Source organism: Manihot esculenta, chromosome 13, assembly GCF_001659605.2.
Source record: "Manihot esculenta cultivar AM560-2 chromosome 13, M.esculenta_v8, whole genome shotgun sequence".
In the NCBI taxonomy this organism is placed as follows: domain Eukaryota; kingdom Viridiplantae; phylum Streptophyta; class Magnoliopsida; order Malpighiales; family Euphorbiaceae; genus Manihot; species Manihot esculenta.
Window position 1 is genome coordinate 30,909,554 of NC_035173.2, and position 17,664 is coordinate 30,927,217.

General features: G+C 35.0%; 3 protein-coding genes across 3 annotated transcripts; all 3 read left to right on the top strand.

The window, feature by feature from the left end:
* Positions 1-511: 511 nt before the first annotated feature.
* Positions 512-4,159, top strand: LOC110629922 (LRR receptor-like serine/threonine-protein kinase HSL2). The gene is made up of 2 exons (XM_021777135.2): positions 512-3,442; positions 3,526-4,159. The coding sequence occupies exons 1-2, from the start codon at positions 874-876 to the stop codon at positions 3,903-3,905; spliced, it is 2,949 nt and encodes a 982-aa protein (XP_021632827.1). The 5' UTR covers positions 512-873; the 3' UTR covers positions 3,906-4,159.
* A 1,933-nt stretch (positions 4,160-6,092) lies between these two features.
* Positions 6,093-10,216, top strand: LOC110630552 (tubulin alpha-2 chain-like). The gene is given in 5 exon segments (XM_021778087.2): positions 6,093-6,298; positions 8,571-8,805; positions 8,896-9,200; positions 9,202-9,267; positions 9,355-10,216. Coding segments are annotated over 5 exon segments (1,353 nt in total). The 5' UTR covers positions 6,093-6,205; the 3' UTR covers positions 10,009-10,216.
* A 1,735-nt stretch (positions 10,217-11,951) lies between these two features.
* Positions 11,952-15,128, top strand: LOC110629746. Its single transcript, XM_021776849.2, has 4 exons — positions 11,952-12,267; positions 12,868-13,363; positions 13,637-13,845; positions 13,944-15,128. Exons 1-4 carry the CDS (start codon positions 12,196-12,198, stop codon positions 14,820-14,822), a joined length of 1,656 nt encoding a protein of 551 aa, XP_021632541.1. The 5' UTR covers positions 11,952-12,195; the 3' UTR covers positions 14,823-15,128.
* The last annotated feature ends 2,536 nt before the right edge of the window (positions 15,129-17,664 follow it).

A 17,664-nucleotide genomic window follows, 5' to 3' on the forward strand; every position in this document is an offset into this window, starting at 1 on the left:
TGAGATTTTTTTAAAATTAATCCTAAAACATTAATATAATAATTACTCTTTCTGTCCTGTAGAGATGTGTTCTCTCTTGTTTGTCCATCCAAAATTATAAGTAACTATTTAGATAAAATTGTTAGTTTTTTTTATTTAATTTTATTTAATGTATAAATAATAAAATAATAAAATTTATTAATTTAATAATAATTTAGTAATAGAACACTATCAACGATAATATATTATAACAGATAATATAAAATATATTATTTTTAATTATATCAATGATATATATGTATATGTATACAGAAAAGGAAATAGGCTTGCTTATCTTTTGAGATGAAGAGAGGATCAGTGAGGAATATTTTTCTTTTTTTGAGTTTTTTTAAAATTAGCCTTCAAATCAAGCAATGTGTGATCCATTTCAAAACAGACGTCAGTCCACCACTTGCCAGCCCACTACTTGCAGCGTCGATGTTCAAAATTTCTAACAAAATCTGTTGTATAGATTCCAATTCTCCCCCCCGCCCCCTGATAAAGGGAACTTGTCTCTTTTCCACCACAACCCCGAATCAAATCTTTCTCTGCTACTGCTTTGGGCATTTAAGTACTTTCCATTTTCACACCAATTTCACTCTCTTCCACCTTTCTCACTTTGCCTAGAAAAAGATCCAAAAGCATCACGTTTCGCTTGCACTCCTCTCCTCCATAATTATAACCTTCTAACTACTACCGCCCTTTTTTGCTTATTCAGTGTTTTCTTCCTCGCTGTTCTTGCACGCCCAATACCCAAAAAGATCATCCTCTTCTTTCCATGTGAAAATCCTCTGAGATTCCTTTCCAATTCAAGCCTCTACACCCTCAAGAACCTTTCACTCTCAAATCATTAGTATGAGCTTCAAGGGTTCTCTTCTGATTCTCTGTTTTGTCTGTTTATGTTCTTCTTCTTTGGTTTTTTCTATCGTTGGTGACGCTGAAATATTGATCCGAGTCAAGAATGCTATGCTTGACGACCCCAGTGGAAAACTTAGTGACTGGGTTGAAAGTTCTGATCATAACCCTTGTAAATGGAGTGGCATTGCTTGTGATTCTCGGAATCAAACGGTTGTTTCAATTGATTTATCTGGGTTTGGCATCGCCGGTGGGTTTCCTACTGGATTCTGTCACATTCCGACTCTCCAGAACCTTTCTCTTGGGGACAATTTCTTCAATGGTAGTCTTACTTATCGTGCTCTTTCTCCATGCTCACACCTTCATGTATTGGTCCTCACCAGCAATTTATTCGTCGGTCAGTTGCCAGAACTCTTGCCGGATTTTGACAATTTAAGAGTCCTAGATCTCTCGAGCAACAACTTTACCGGCGATATTCCTGCTAGTTTTGGCAGGATACAGTCCCTGGAAGTGCTCTCTCTGGTCTCTAACTTGCTTACCGGTCCAATCCCGTGGTTCTTATCCAATCTCACCGAATTAACCAGGTTGGAACTCGCTTACAATCCGTTCAAGCCAAGCCCTCTGCCTCAAGAGATTGGCAGTTTATCAAAGCTCGAGAATTTGTATCTTACTAACACGAATCTCATCGCCGAAATTCCAGGATCGATTGGGAAGCTTGGCTCGTTGTACAATCTGGATTTGTCAAATAATTTCATCACTGGTAAGATTCCAGAGAGCATTTCTGGATTAAAAAGCATACAGCAAATTGAGCTCTACAACAATCTACTGTACGGTGAGTTACCCGAAAGTCTGTCAAATTTGACTACTTTGCTTAAGTTAGATGTCTCACAGAACAATCTCACCGGGAACTTGCCGGAAAAGATCGCTGCAATGCAACTCCAGTCATTAAATTTAAATGACAACTACTTCGCCGGTGAAATCCCTGAGGTTTTGGCTTTGGATCCAAATCTATCTGAATTAAAAATCTACAACAACAGCTTTACCGGGAAATTACCTGCGAATCTTGGCAGGTATTCTGATTTGGAAACTTTTGATGTTTCGACCAATGATTTTACCGGTGAGTTGCCGCAGTATCTCTGCCACAGGAAGAAGCTTCAAAACGTTATTGCTTTTGTCAATCGTTTCTCTGGTAGTTTGCCTGAGACCTTGAGTGAATGTAGCAGTTTAAATTATGTGAGGCTTGCTGATAATGAGCTCTCTGGTCCAGTACCAGACAAGTTCTGGGGTCTCCATACTCTTCGTCTTGAATTATCTAATAACAAATTTGAAGGTCCAATTTCTTCTTCAATCTCCGGTGCTCGAGGATTATCTCGCCTTTTAATCAACGGCAACAACTTCTCCGGTAATTTACCGGCGGAAATTTGCGAATTGCATGAGCTTATCGAGATCGATTTGAGCCGTAATCAATTCGTAGGTGAATTACCTTCATGTATAACTGAATTGAATAAGTTGCAGAAGCTGGACATGCAAGAGAATATGTTTTCTGGGGAGATTCCGAATTCAGTGAGTTCGTGGACTGATTTAACTGAATTAAATTTATCAAGAAATCGATTCTCCGGCAAGATTCCACCTGAACTTGGTAACTTACCGGTTTTAACATATATGGATCTTTCCGACAACCTCCTCACCGGCGAAATTCCGATGGAGTTGACCAAGTTGAAGCTGAATGAGTTCAATGTCTCTGATAATAGATTATACGGGAAAGTTCCTACCGGTTTCTCTAATGCACTGTACTTGCCGAGTTTACTGGGTAACCCGAATCTCTGCAGCCCGGATTTTAAACCGCTCCCTCCATGCTCCAGACCCAAACCCGCCACCTTGTACATTGTAGTCATTTTAGCAATTTGCGTTTTAGTTCTTGTTGGGTCGCTTTTATGGTTCTGCAAAACCAAGTCGTTGCTTGTGAGAAAATCGAAACGCCCATATAAAGTCACAGCATTTCAACGGGTCGGGTTTACAGAGGAAGATATATTTCCACACTTAACAAAAGAGAACCTAATAGGATCAGGCGGGTCGGGTCAGGTTTACAAAGTGGAGCTCAAAACAGGACAGATTGTTGCAGTGAAGAGGCTCTGGGGAGGTACACAGAAACCAGAGACAGAATTTGTGTTCAGATCAGAAGTGGAGACACTGGGTCGAGTCCGGCATGGCAATATCGTAAAATTATTGATGTGTTGCAGTGGAGAAGAGTTCAGATTTCTGGTATATGATTACATGGTGAACGGAAGTTTAGGCGACGTGTTGCATGGAGAAAAAGGTGGTTGTTTACTAGATTGGCCCGGGAGGTTCGCGGTGGCTGTGGGCGCTGCACAGGGATTGGCTTATTTGCACCATGATTGCGTACCAGCTATAGTTCACAGGGACGTTAAGAGCAACAACATATTGTTGGACGAGGAGATGAGGCCACGGGTGGCGGATTTTGGATTGGCCAAGACGTTGCAGAGTGAGGCGGGTGAGAGTGATGCTGCCATGTCTCGGATCGCTGGTTCCTACGGCTACATTGCGCCAGGTGGAAGACTAATTTTTGTTCCATTAAAGCATTTCATATTGTATCTGTCATTAAATTATTTTCTAATTAATTTGTTTTTGCAGAGTATGCGTACACGCTTAAAGTGACAGAGAAGAGTGATGTGTACAGCTTTGGAGTAGTGTTAATGGAGTTGATCACAGGCAAAAGGCCAAACGACTCTTGCTTTGGTGAGAGTAAAGACATAGTGAAATGGGTAACTGAGGCTACATTATCATCATTGCGTGAAGAAGCAAGTGAAAATAACATCAGCCGAACTTTCTACACTGGAGATCTGCAAGAGATCATAGATTCAAGAATGGATCAATCAACATGTGATTTTGAAGAAATTGAAAAGGTTTTGAATGTAGCTCTTCTTTGCACTTCAGCATTTCCTATTAACAGGCCCTCCATGAGAAGGGTAATTGAATTGCTCAAGGACCAGAAATTTCCTCGTCCTAAATGACGGCTTCCAATAATTGGCAGGCAATGTTCTTACTCCTGTAACTCTTATTTTCCCTGCAATTGTGGCGCCTTGCGCTTGACTTAGAAGCAAAGGTGAACTAGCACTCGCTCTGTTTTTTATTATTATTATTATTATTATTATTTATCTTTGCTTTAGTTGAAATTGACATGTTTTATTAAGCTGTACATGTGGGTGTTGATTTCTATAGACTTTGACAATTTACAGGCAGAAGTAGCTAGTTGGCTAATTCAGTTGAAATTTCTGAAAATTGTCGGGCAATTGCTTGTCGCCCCACAGCACTGTGCATGTACATGGCTTTCAATCTTCATAATTAATGGGGAAGAATTTTTAAAATCAAGGGTAATTTATAAGCACCTTTGACAAAACTTTCGGTAACAAATTAACTCATGAATTAATTGTTGTAAAACAAAATAGTCCCTCCACTAATATTGCTTTTAATTAACCATTAATTAGAGATTATATGGTTTTTTAATAACCAAAATAATCTTCTAAATAATCTATTTTTTATAATAAAAAAATTAATTTTCTCCATTATTTTAATAATAAAAAATTGAGAAATTAATTTTTAATTTTTAATTAAGTATAAAAATTAATTTTTAGTTTTTATATATGTAATTTTTATACTTACAGAATATAAAAATTAATTTTTAAAAAAATTAAAATTATTAATTATTAATTTTTATACTTACAAAATATTAATTTATATATTAAAAAAATACTTACTATAATGACAAATAAAAAATAATGAATAAAACTTGCAAGTTCATCCATTTTGAAAAATTAAAATAATAATATCTTAATTTTTATTATTAAACTAATAAATAAAAATAATTTTTTATTAAAAAATATTAGCCCAGGAATATTTTAATTATTAAAAAATATATAATCTCTAGTCAATTTTTTATTAATTTAAAATTATTTTATTAGACAAAAATTAATTTTAAAAATTAATTTAATAAAAAATTATTACGTAGAAATTTGCTATCCTAAAATCAATTATGTGGTTGCAATGAATCATTGACAGAGTCATTGCCCTGTCAATATGAAGCAACATCACACCACTAATATCTTTGATAGCAAGTGAAGTGAAACTGAAGTAATGCCAAAATAAGGTCTACGTCAATAATTTTAAATGCTATGTGGATTATTTTTAGCCAAACACACATCATTTGACCTCTCCGCCTTATCATTTGGTCCCAACTTTTCAAAAAATCCAATACACCCATAAACTAAAAATTTTTATAATAAGATAACGCAATTTTGCCTTGTCACAAAGAGTAGTTTTTTGTTTTTATGGAAAAAAGGAAAATATAGAAAATATATTCATGCTAATAATAGAAATATTAAAAATTATTTGTATCCTTCAATAATTAAATTAAAAAATTTTAATAAGTGTTATTTATTTATTTTATAATAAAATAATTAATTTTTTATCATTATAAATAAATATTTCACTAACAATGTTCAATTTTAGTTATTTAAATGTTATATTATAATTTTACTTGTGGTTTACTTATAAAACAACTAAACACAAAAGTTTTATTGAAAAAGAAAATAGTAGAAAACAATTAATTAAAAATATTTACTAAACTTAGTAATTTTTGAAAATTGAAAAACTAATTTCTTATACTTAAATTTGGAAATTTGAAATATAAAACTTAGTTTTTTTTTTCTAAATTTAGATAAAAGAGACTATTTTATTTTCAATTAAAATGACTATACAAATATAATAAATTTAAGCTTCAAAGAAAATATGATAAATTTAGTTAAAAATATTCTATTTTATTGAAAGGTAAATAAAAAAAATATAGTTAATAAAATTGAAATTATAAAATATTACTTATTTAAAAATAAAAAAAACTTTTAAAATAACAGATAAAAAAACAAATGGAGTAAATAATATGTTTCTGAACGTAGAGAGGTTAAATCATTAATATTCTTAAATCATATGTGCTAAACAGTAAACTTTGTAAAGCAAAAACTCGATTAAATATTTAAATTTACCGTGGTTAGATGAGGCTGGCTGGCTAATAAGGATGAGTTATGGTGGTTAGAGTTTGATGAGCCTTGCTCTCCTGTCTAAAAAAAAAGGGATAAGTTGCATGACCGTCACCTGAATATAACCGCAGTTTAACTAACCGCGGTTAGATCCCACCTTATAAACTCAAGCGACAAATATAGAGGACGGACACACCCAGCTCTAGCATTTCTGCTTCAGGCGTCTTAATAAACGCCATTTCTCTTTTTGTGAAGCTATTATCGTTTTCCTCCCTGCGAAAATGAGAGAGTGCATTTCGATCCACATTGGCCAGGCCGGTATTCAGGTCGGAAACGCTTGCTGGGAACTTTACTGCCTCGAGCACGGCATTCAGGTATAATTTTTTCCTTTCGCTTATGATTTCTATTTTTTTCATATGAATATGAAGATTTCTTCCATGTAGAAATATACTTCATATTTCGCTAGATTTAGCGTTTCGCTTTCCTTTCTGATGTATACTTGCTGCTGGATTTGGTTCAAATTTCATTTTGTTTGTTGTACCTTTCGCATTGTTTCAGATCCATTGACAGTTGTTAAGCGCTTAAGCGACTGCCGTTAACCAGATCTAACATTATTCTTTTTTCCTTTTGATTTCTTTGTATGTTTTGTTAGATCGAGGAATGTTCTCTGCAATGATAAATTAGTGTTGTAACTGCTTGTTGGCATTTCCTTAAATCTGTACCGGAGTCAAACTTCCATGGCCTTATTTGACTGTCAATGATTGCGAATAAACATTTATTCAAAGGATATTTCACAAGATCTACACGTACTATTTGTGTGCTTTGCTTCTGTAGTCTTTTTGTGATTTGTTTTTCATGCTCCATTTATCTTCTATATTGTTGTCTACTTGTCTTGTGCTGATTTTTTATGAGCTATACTCCTGATATGGTGGTTTAGTTGCAACGGTTCGTTGAAAAAATATATTCGTTCACATTTTGTGGGGACAAGTTCAACGGATGCCTATCCAGTTGTACATTGAATATTAAGTATTGTATTTCTCCCTGTAATTTTGTTTAGAAGTATGTTCTGCATGAATCTTATGCTCGGTTTGCAGAAAATAACTTTTATTTGGGAAAAATATTTTTTATATTTTATATGAAAATATTTTTCAATAAAATAATTTAATTTTTTAATTTTTAATTTTAATTTTAAAAAATATATATTAACGAATTTACATTCTAGAAATCTTAATAAGATTAAATTGCGAAAAATGATTTTGAATAATTTGTTTGGGCATATAGAGATCAGTTTTTTTAATAATCAAAGAGAGGTTCATTAAATTACTTAGCATTGAGCAGCTGAATATTTATCTTAGTTACACATTTTATAAATGCCTATTTGCATGAAAAATTTAAAATTTTTTACTATTTTATAATTTAATTCAATATTTCAACAGTCAGTAAAATTATAAAAAATTATAAATTTTGTTAAATTATATCTAAATTTAAAATTTGAATCGACAACAAGTGTGATGTGGTAAGATGATATGTATTATTTTATTATATTCATACGTCATATAAGTAAATGTTATTGATAAAAAAATTTAAAATATTTAACTATTTTGTAATTTAATTTAAAATTTTAAAAATTGATATAATTTAATTCAAAATCTCTAAATTTATTTATTTTCATCCTTTTGTCTTGATATAAAAAATTATAATTTTAACTTCTTTTTATTTGCTACTAGTTCTAACAAAAATTACAATAAATTATATTTATTAGTTTCTTATTTTCTAAATACCTTGATAGATATCCATTATAATAAATTTTATTATATTTTATTATAAACAACTATGTCAATATAATAAAAAATAGAAATTGTATTATTACTGTTTACAGTTGTGCTATTAATTTTAATAGTATAAGTCAGTACTTGGAGGCAAAAATATCGTATTGAAAGTAAACATGATTAAAATTTAAAAAAAGTAAGAGAATCAAAACTAAAAAATAGAAAGAAGGTCTATTATAGTTTTTTACACCAAACGTATAGAAATGAAATATAATAATAAGATTTTGAGATTTAGCGGTGAAAAAGGATAAATTTAGAGATTTTAAATTGAATTATATTAATTTTTAAACATTTTGAATTAAATTGTAAAATAATTAAAAATTTTAAATTTTTTGTGCCAAATGTAAGTATAATAAAATAATCAATATCATTTTGCCACGTCAACACGACACAATCTCCCTAATTCAAGTTTTAAAATCGAATATAATTGTAACATAATTTATAATTTTGAATAATTTTACTAGTTTTGAAGTTTTGAATTAAATTATAAAATAATGAAAAGTTTTACACAAATAGCCCTTTTATAAATATTGACATGATAAAATTTGGCATTTTGTCAACCCATTCATAAACTATTTGATCTATGCAGTCTGAAAATTGTAAAGGTTTTGAATTTCTTTATCCTACCTGTATTCTTCACTGTATCAATGATATTACTTCATGTTTGCACAATTAATGGTATTGTTTAGCTTTCTTGTTAATATCCTATGGGAAGTGTTAGTTACTTGGACATTTTGCAATTGAAGGAGAACTTCTTTCTGAATGTATCAGAATTAATCTTGTGTGATACTAATCATGTATGATATGTCTTGTGCAGCCTGATGGCCAGATGCCGAGTGATAAGACCGTTGGTGGAGGTGATGATGCCTTCAATACCTTCTTCAGTGAGACTGGTGCTGGAAAGCATGTTCCACGGGCTGTTTTTGTTGATCTAGAGCCCACCGTTATCGATGAAGTTAGGACTGGGACATATCGCCAGCTTTTCCACCCTGAACAACTCATTAGTGGCAAGGAAGATGCAGCTAACAACTTTGCACGTGGCCACTATACTAGTAATACTACACACTTTTATGCTTGGGATCTTCTTACCGGTATCTATCATTGATTGCGGCTGACTTCTCTCTTCTCTCTCTCTCTCGCAGTTGGAAAGGAGATCGTTGACCTTTGCTTGGATCGTATCCGAAAGCTTGCTGACAACTGCACTGGCCTTCAAGGGTTCTTGGTGTTCAATGCTGTTGGTGGAGGCACTGGATCAGGTCTTGGCTCCCTTCTGTTGGAACGTCTGTCAGTGGATTATGGCAAGAAATCCAAGCTAGGGTTTACTGTCTATCCCTCACCACAGGTTTCAACATCTGTTGTTGAACCATACAACAGTGTCCTTTCAACCCACTCCCTTCTGGAGCACACTGATGTTGCTGTGCTGCTCGATAATGAGGCTATATATGATAATTTGCAGGCGCTCTCTTGACATAGAGCGTCCTACCTATACCAACCTTAACCGATTGGTTTCTCAGGTATACACTTGTTTCTTTTTGAAATGTAGACACATCTATCCCACTTAAGTGGTGTCTGGCTAACATTTTCTTTGTTTGATGATTAAGGTGATCTCTTCTCTGACTGCTTCTCTGAGATTTGATGGGGCCCTAAATGTGGATGTAACTGAATTCCAGACTAACTTGGTGCCATACCCCAGGATTCACTTCATGCTTTCATCTTATGCTCCTGTCATTTCTGCTGAGAAGGCCTACCATGAGCAGCTTTCAGTTGCGGAGATCACCAACAGTGCTTTTGAGCCTTCTTCCATGATGGCCAAGTGCGATCCTCGCCATGGAAAATACATGGCTTGCTGCTTGATGTACAGAGGTGATGTGGTGCCTAAGGATGTCAATGCAGCAGTGGCAACCATCAAGACTAAGCGCACCATCCAATTTGTTGACTGGTGCCCAACTGGCTTCAAATGTGGTATCAACTACCAACCACCAACTGTTGTTCCTGGTGGTGATCTTGCCAAGGTGCAGAGGGCTGTGTGCATGATCTCAAATTCCACCAGTGTTGCTGAGGTCTTCTCTAGAATTGACCACAAGTTTGACCTCATGTATGCAAAGAGGGCATTTGTGCATTGGTATGTTGGTGAGGGTATGGAGGAAGGTGAGTTCTCTGAAGCTCGTGAAGATCTCGCTGCTCTTGAGAAGGATTATGAGGAGGTTGGAGCTGAATCCGCCGAGGGTGATGATGGTGAGGACGAGGAGTACTAAGGGGATTTTGACTGTTAGTTTGCTTGCTATTTCTCTATCTCTCTGTCTCATATACTGTTATTATTTTTTATACTGCTTTACGTGTTATTATCCTAAAGCTCCACCTAAGTGATGGTTGCATCTTGCAATAGCTAAGAGGCCATGTATTATGTCATTTATTGAAGCAACAGCAAAAGTTTTTGTTATGAATTTGCACCCCCTATTAGACATCTTGGTGGATGGAATGTTTCTTTTAGATGATATTTTTTACTGGTGTCATTATTTTGTTGGTAGAAAATGAATGCATTTGTGATATTCTGTTGTTCGCCTGTGAGAAGCCCGGCAAGACATATGGAACTCGTTGACTTCGTCCTTTTAAATGTGAATGCTAGAGATGAAAAGAAAGTTGGGGTTGTGAGAAACAGTAGGAAAGAAAATATTTAAGCACAATAGAGACCTATGAATTTCATCTGTTTGCATATATATTGCTGGGAAGAAGCTTTTTATATTCACGTTAACAAGATCTGGATTTATTGTGGGAAAGGGTTTAGTGTTCAGGAGACCATCCAACTTTTTTTTTTTTTTTGGAGACCATCCAACTTTATGCAGCGGAGTTGGTAGAGTTAAATATTTAGTTTTAGCCATGGTTTTCTTTTGGTGATTCAACACAATTACGCTCGGGGGATGATGAATATTTAGTTCTTTTTTGTATTATTCGGGTGATTTGAAGCGAATAATGAAGTTCTGAGTAATTGATGGTGCAATGATCCGATTGAAGGATTAGGGATACCCGTCTAAGAATCAACTCCTACAGAAGCCCACTCTATCCATTCACTTGAATCATGAGGGAACTAAGCCTCCTAAACCCTCACATTTTATTTAGCCATGTATACATATCATTTTTCTTCTTTTTACCAAAAAAGAGAAATTTTAACGGGAAGTAAATGTGCAGGTACGTAATTAGAGGAGACATTGGAAAGGGTTATTTCTGTTTGAGGGCGTAAACGAATTAAAAAAAAGGTGGAAATAGAAACTGAGAATTGACCAGAGGCAGAGAGGCATTGAAGGGTTTGGTCTTCCACGCACCAAATATTCACTTCCTTTTATTAATCTAATTTCGTACAATTCCCCCGTGGCATCTCCCTCGGTTTCGTTGTTCGCTTAAATACGTTTATGATTTCACTGACCACAGTACACAGTGGAAGGGAACACCATTAAAAATTCATTAATTAATTAAACTCAAATAAAGAAGAATAGATTAAGCAAGTTTTACATAACATTTTAATTTCATTCTATCTTAATAATCATATTGATATTTGGTCAGAGGATATTTCCATTAGAAAATTATGGGCTTATTAATTATATGAAGAATCAGCTAATTGATCAAATCCTAAAAGAATAATGATTAAAAATATAAGACATAATAATTGTTTATCAATATCAAACACAACAATAACCCATTTCTTCTTTGTTTATTGTCCTGCTTTCAATAAGGGAAAGAAAGCAATTCAAAAAAAAAAAAAAAAAAAGCAAAGGCAATCAAGTGCTACGCTATGACAAATATGAAAATTTCGGCTATTTATTAGTTTATTCATGCATTGTTAAGCAAAGAATTTAGGATTGCTTGTATCCGAAAGTTGCTATGGTCGGTAATTTTCCAAAAATAATTTCAAAAATAAAGCAAACAATTTTCAGAGTAAATGCTGCTTAAGTATTTGTGCTATTTAGTATATAAATTATAATAATAACAATATCATCTTTCTTTTTGTTTATCTTTCAATTTGATTGCAAATTCTCCGGCGGAATATGGTGGTGGGCCTTTTGCCACAAAAGCCAGTACTAGAATGCAGCAAATATAAAGGTGTCCACAGCAATTGCAGGTTGCAGTGTTTAGTCATTTTAAATATATCCCTTCCATGTCTCTCTCCACATCTTTTTTTTAAAAAAATCCTTCTATTAGTATTATTTATTTATATAACAGTACCCATTTGGTTTACAGCAGACATGAGGACAGTTCTGCAGCAAGATCAAGGAACAGTAAAAAAAGCTATAAAATTCCTTCACATTCTCTTTCCCCTGAAGAAGACATTCGGTCTCTTTTTCTGCTTTTCCAATGGCTCTCTCTCCAATCTGATATAGGGAGAGAGCTCCTGCATTTTCATTCACAGTAAGAAATTAGATCTTTTACTAATCTCTTATTTTGATGCCATGGAAAGGAAGAAGAAAGATCACAAAATTGCTCCAGCTACTACCCATGAACTTGACTCTAATGACTTGCTGGTATGAAACCCTCGGTTCCTTTCCTCATTTTCTCAAAAGGGTCTGTCTAGTTATTATTTTCTTTCCTTGTTTAATAGTCAAATTTGTTGGTTCTTTAAACCCTTATGCTTCTTGACCCCATGACTGGTAGGCCATGGTGGGCCTTCATTGTCTCTGATCTTTGTTATTTTCTTTCTCTTACTGTACATTTTGCTCTTTTTCCCTATTAATTGAAAAAAAAATTGTTCAAATTGCAAGAGTAGGGTTTTTCTTTTATCTCTTTTTGGTTTTTAGATATGATAAATGGCTTGAATCAATGCATCTGAGTAATGGTTATGGCAAAAATGGGAAACTCAAATATAGTCATTGTTAAATAATGCTTGCAGTTGCTTTTTGGGATATAAATAAGATTTTAATTTGAAAAAAAAAATGGAAGATACCATTTTTAATAGTTTAGACTAGAAAATTGGCTTCTTCTGTCTTTTATTATGTGATTCTATATCTGCTAACATGATAAGAACCAGACTTCAATCTGTTATGAAGTATGGAGCAGTAAGCTATTATTTTATTTTATTGATAACTGTTTTTATTATAAAATAAAGTGAATCTGATGATGAACAGAGCAAAGAAGAACAAAACCAACCCACTGTTGCATTTGCTAAGAAGAGTATGGGAGCTACTAGTCCTTCACATGATGATGCACCTTCCCTTAACCAGCAATTCCCTTCAATTCTTCAATGGCCATACACATCTCAAAATAATGGTAAACAGCCTCCCTCAAGTTCACAACCTTGTGTATCTACCCAATCACCTCCATCCATATCTGTCAGCCAATGGCATCAATTCTCTCATCTGCCATTAAATCCTGCTAGTCATCAGGGCCATCCACTGCCTCACCAGGCCCAATCAACAGCGCCATTTTGGTTACCTCAGCGTCCTGGTTACCATATGCCTGGTGTGAATGCACCTGCTATATTTCCGCCTTTCACTCCTTCTGGTGTAGTTAATGCTAGTTGGCAGGCTTCTGGTTTAATAGGAGGTGCAACTTCATCAAAAGACCATAATCAGGTTCCCAATTTTTGTTACCAAGTTGGTTACCCATATCCAGGCTTTCCAGGTAGTATCCCTTATCATTGACATTAATCCATCATAGGCTATAGCAAAGTTCTTTGTGACAGTATAATGTATTGAACTAGATGTTTGTTCTAGGATGCACAAGGATTTTGCTTACGTTAATCAGTTTATACTCGGATGGTTTCCATAGTTTGTCACTGTGTTTCTCATCTGTTTTGCTTTGCCTGATTGGTTTTTAGTATAATGATTGCAAGCTGATAAGCTCTCAAGAGCATTTCATCTGAGCTATATGAATTTGAGCTGTTCTTGTTCTTAGGGCCTTGGGATCCATCATCTTGGTGGGGCCATATTCAACCATCGCAGCCTCCTAGCAATTATGCATTCCCAGGAGCATATGGCTACTTTTCGTTACAACATCCAACTCTGCCTGATTGTTCAGCACCCTTTGGACAGTCATCTCAAAGGGGGATCATTAGGCCTCCTGCAAAACTTTCTCAAAAGCACCAACAACTCTGGGAAGCTCAAGTATGATTTCTTTTGTACTGCCCTTCTTTTGTTTTAACTGTGATATTATCTTATGGATATAAAATTTTAAGTATGTCGTTTTTGGCTTGAGGATGCAGTCAGCAGAGAATGTTCAATTATGGAATGTAGTTGGACATTTGCAATCAGAAATAGCTGATTATAAGAGCCACATAACGAAGCTTGAATCAGAAGTTTCATCACTGAAACAAGCAATGGAAGAGTTCACTGCACATGTAACTGGGACTGCTGTATCTAGACAAACATCAAAGAGAGGGAGACCGAGGAGATCAGTTGCTTCAGTTGATGCATTACCTTCACCTGATGGATCTCAACCCCAAACACGTGGTAGAAAAGCACGTACTTTTGAGAAAGTTATCCTAAACAAGGCAGAAGATAAAGTTAAATCATCGAATCCAACCGCTGTTCCCCAAGAAGAAGATGAAAAGGTCTCAAATGTGATCACAAACAGTAGCAATAACATGGTTATTAATGGAAGTAATGTGATGGTGCCATCATTCCCAAATCAAGTTCCCCAAGATATTTCCCAAATGCAAATGTCTGGAGTTGAAAAGAATGATGCTAAAACAGAAAATACAAATAACAACTTCACAGTCATGAATCAGCAAGCCAAGGGGATGGACCATAGAAGTGTTCTTTTAGCTTCTTTTTTAGGAGCAAGAAACAATGGAAGTCTTGGATGGCCATACGCAATCATCCCTGAAGGCAGTGGGACAAATGACTTGAATACGGGTACTCAAAGCTTTTACAATTATGGCAGTGTTATCAGAGAAGATGGAAAGGTTATTCCTGGATGGAGTTTTGTGAATGAAGAGGATGCTTCTGAAGAGCTTGAAGATGCTGTGGCGACATCAGCCAAGAATGAAAATGAGGAAGAAATGGGAGATGATGCCACCTCTGGTGGCGAAGAAATCACCTGTTCAAAGGGGGAAGGTGAAGATCTGCCTCAGTTTCAGTAACTGGTGAAGAAATTTCCCTCACTTTCTCTTCACATTATATTAATGGGTTCTCTATGTGTACCTTTCTGTGATAAACTAACACTAGATATAGGGCAGAGTAACAGGTTGCCCAAAATTTTGCAGGGAGCAGGATATCACTGCTCACAAATTTTGAACTTGCCAAGTGACTAATTTGGTAATCAGTCTATGTCTAAGTTCTCCTTGTTCTATCCCTTTTTTGGTACAATCGACATTAATTGAGAGCCGAACTCGAGACCTCACAGTTTTAGAGGCGATTTCAGTACTAAAGAGTTAAAAGCTCTTTGATATGTTGTCCCTCTTTCATTAGCAACTATGATGTTTTCCCACACTGCATAGGTTCTATTGCTTGATCAAACTGTGCAAATGATATATTTAGGGCATTAAACATTTGCCTCTCTTTCTCTTTCCATTGAGCAAAAGAATAAGTAGGAAGGAAAAATCATGCCAACCATGAATTGATGAAGCTAGTAAAGGGTTGGGGACTTGGATGGGGTTAGGCTGGCCTGCGGTTAGGTCCAGAGCTAGAACTCCCAGTTTCAGATCAAGAATTAGGGTTAACTAGGATTGAACTAATTGGGTGTATTGCAATTTCGATTTGATTTAATTTGATTTGATCTATTGGTTGATTTTTTTTCTTTTAAATAAAAAAATCGATTTGATTCGAATTTGAATTGAGGATTTCAATTTAATTAAAATCTTTTTTTTTTCTAGTATCAATGAGTATTAGAATGAAATAATTTAATATTTTTCTCCTTTAAAAGAGAATTAAGGGTTCAATATCAGGAATGGATGAAATACTAGTGCTTAATAGGTTAATTTAGTACAGACAATATAATAAATATCAATTCAGTATGGACAAGATAATAAAATACTGAACAAGATAATAAAATGTGGTTATATGGAAGAAAATTTAACTTGTTTTTAAATTTGGATAAATCTGTTTAGTATATAAATAGAATTGATTTATTTTATTTTCTATTTTATCGTCTGATCTTTTTTTCTTTTTCTTTTTTCTTTAAATATGCGCATGAAAGTTATATTAAGATAGCTCAAATTGCAAGATTATACAACAAGATCTACAATAGCCTAGGAGAGAGACCCATCCCAACCCATCTAACCAAACCAAAAGCACTAAACACTAATCCTTTATTTTTGGGATGAAGTCTTTTAAGCTGATGTTAGGTTTGAAATTATATTTTGGAGAGTGAGATTTTCATTATAAGATTTTCAAAGTGTCTTTAAATCTTCAAAATTTCAATTTCAATCACTGAATGGTGGATCATGAAGTTTTCTCTTAATAATATTCTCTTCTTCCCAAATAACAAAAACTATTAGGTTTAAAAATCATGAAAATTTTACATTATAAAACTATATTTTAAAAAAAATTTACTTTACCCTACCTCTTTCAAAACAAAGTGTAAAACAATCTCTCCTACTCTAGGATGCCTAGAAGCAAATTCTCCACGCTACAACAGTCATCATTTAAGAGAATCATCATTCAGTTCGTACAAAAGCTGGAAAAGAGTCTAATCCATTTCAGAAACTCCAGTCAGATGCCATCTGGATCCAAAAAACCACGAAAACACATGGAAGCTGTCTGAATCCAAATTTCTAGCTTTGTAGCAGTAGTATTGCATCGGAGGTGATGAGATGGAGACTAATTTATAGAGCATAATTTAGTTTATTTTATATTAATAATATTGATAAATATTTATATAATTTCTGCTTAATTTATTACTTTTAATATTATTTTACAGAAAATGGTGTTAAAGGACAATCTGAAGAAAATTCCCCTAAAACTATCTTATTTGGAGCACATGAGGGTAAACCTGCCAAACCGGATTCCAGTTAAATAAAAAGAAAATATTTTGAGGCTTAAATATTCAAGCCTGGACAGCCCACCAATGCTCAAGGACCGCGCCCCGCACGATGGCCTGCAAACGTGGCCCGTTTCCTCACTGCTCACGCACGGCCCGCGCATCCCTTCACCAACGCGCACGGGCCCGCCAAAGTCTTCAACTCCTCGCATGGGCCGCGCTCCACACATTCACAACACATGCACGTGGGCCTGCCTCAACACTCACGCCTCAGCCCATGCAAACTCACGCTCACGCGAACCAAAGCTCCTCAGCAATGCACTGGACCAATTCACGCCACTCACGAAGCTCACGCATGGGCCCCGCCATTCTCTCCAGTAAACCAAGCCATGCGCATGGACCAGCACACCTCCCACGCATGGGCCCGCCGAAGCACTCCCTCACATGGACCAAGGCCATCTCCTCACGTGGACCACAGATCGCGCGCTCCAGGCTCCGCACGTCCACTCGCCGTTCCAGCACATCACCGCACCTGATCCACGCTCGCACATGACCGCGAGCAAATTTTCCTGAATAGGGCGTCTCCTCTACAGCCCTATATAAAGAGCCTTAAGACAATTCAGACTCCAATTCCAATCTCTCCAATTTTCTTCAGTTGGGCAATTTCCGCCGCTCCAAGCGCACAGGGCAGATTCCTCTCAATTTTTAGTTTTTTTCTTTTCCTTTTAATTTTCTGTTTTTAATTCAGCCAATGAGTGGCTGATTTCTTTTAATTCTAGTTGAGGATCGATTGAAATTAAGGTTGTTTATTGGGTTGTGAGATCTGAACATAAATTTTTGTCTTTGGTTTTGTTCAATATTTATGCAATTGATGCTTTAATTACATGATTACTTTGTTGTTTTGATCAAATTGGTCACTTGATTTTAATTGCAAAATTAATTGATTGTTAGTTGTGATTATTTTTAGTCCGTAATTGCTGGAAATATTCTGACCTTAGAACACT

Bases quoted from the DNA above. Each gene is read 5' to 3' on its own strand.
- LOC110629922 (XM_021777135.2), top strand. From the start codon at position 874: ATGAGCTTCAAGGGTTCTCTTCTGATTCTCTGTTTTGTCTGTTTATGT. The intron at 3,443-3,525 runs GTGGAAGACTAA...TTGTTTTTGCAG, and splicing joins CTACGGCTACATTGCGCCAG to AGTATGCGTACACGCTTAAA.
- LOC110629746 (XM_021776849.2), top strand. From the start codon at position 12,196: ATGGAAAGGAAGAAGAAAGATCACAAAATTGCTCCAGCTACTACCCAT. The intron at 12,268-12,867 runs GTATGAAACCCT...GATGATGAACAG, and splicing joins TTGACTCTAATGACTTGCTG to AGCAAAGAAGAACAAAACCA. The intron at 13,364-13,636 runs GTAGTATCCCTT...TCTTGTTCTTAG, and splicing joins CCCATATCCAGGCTTTCCAG to GGCCTTGGGATCCATCATCT.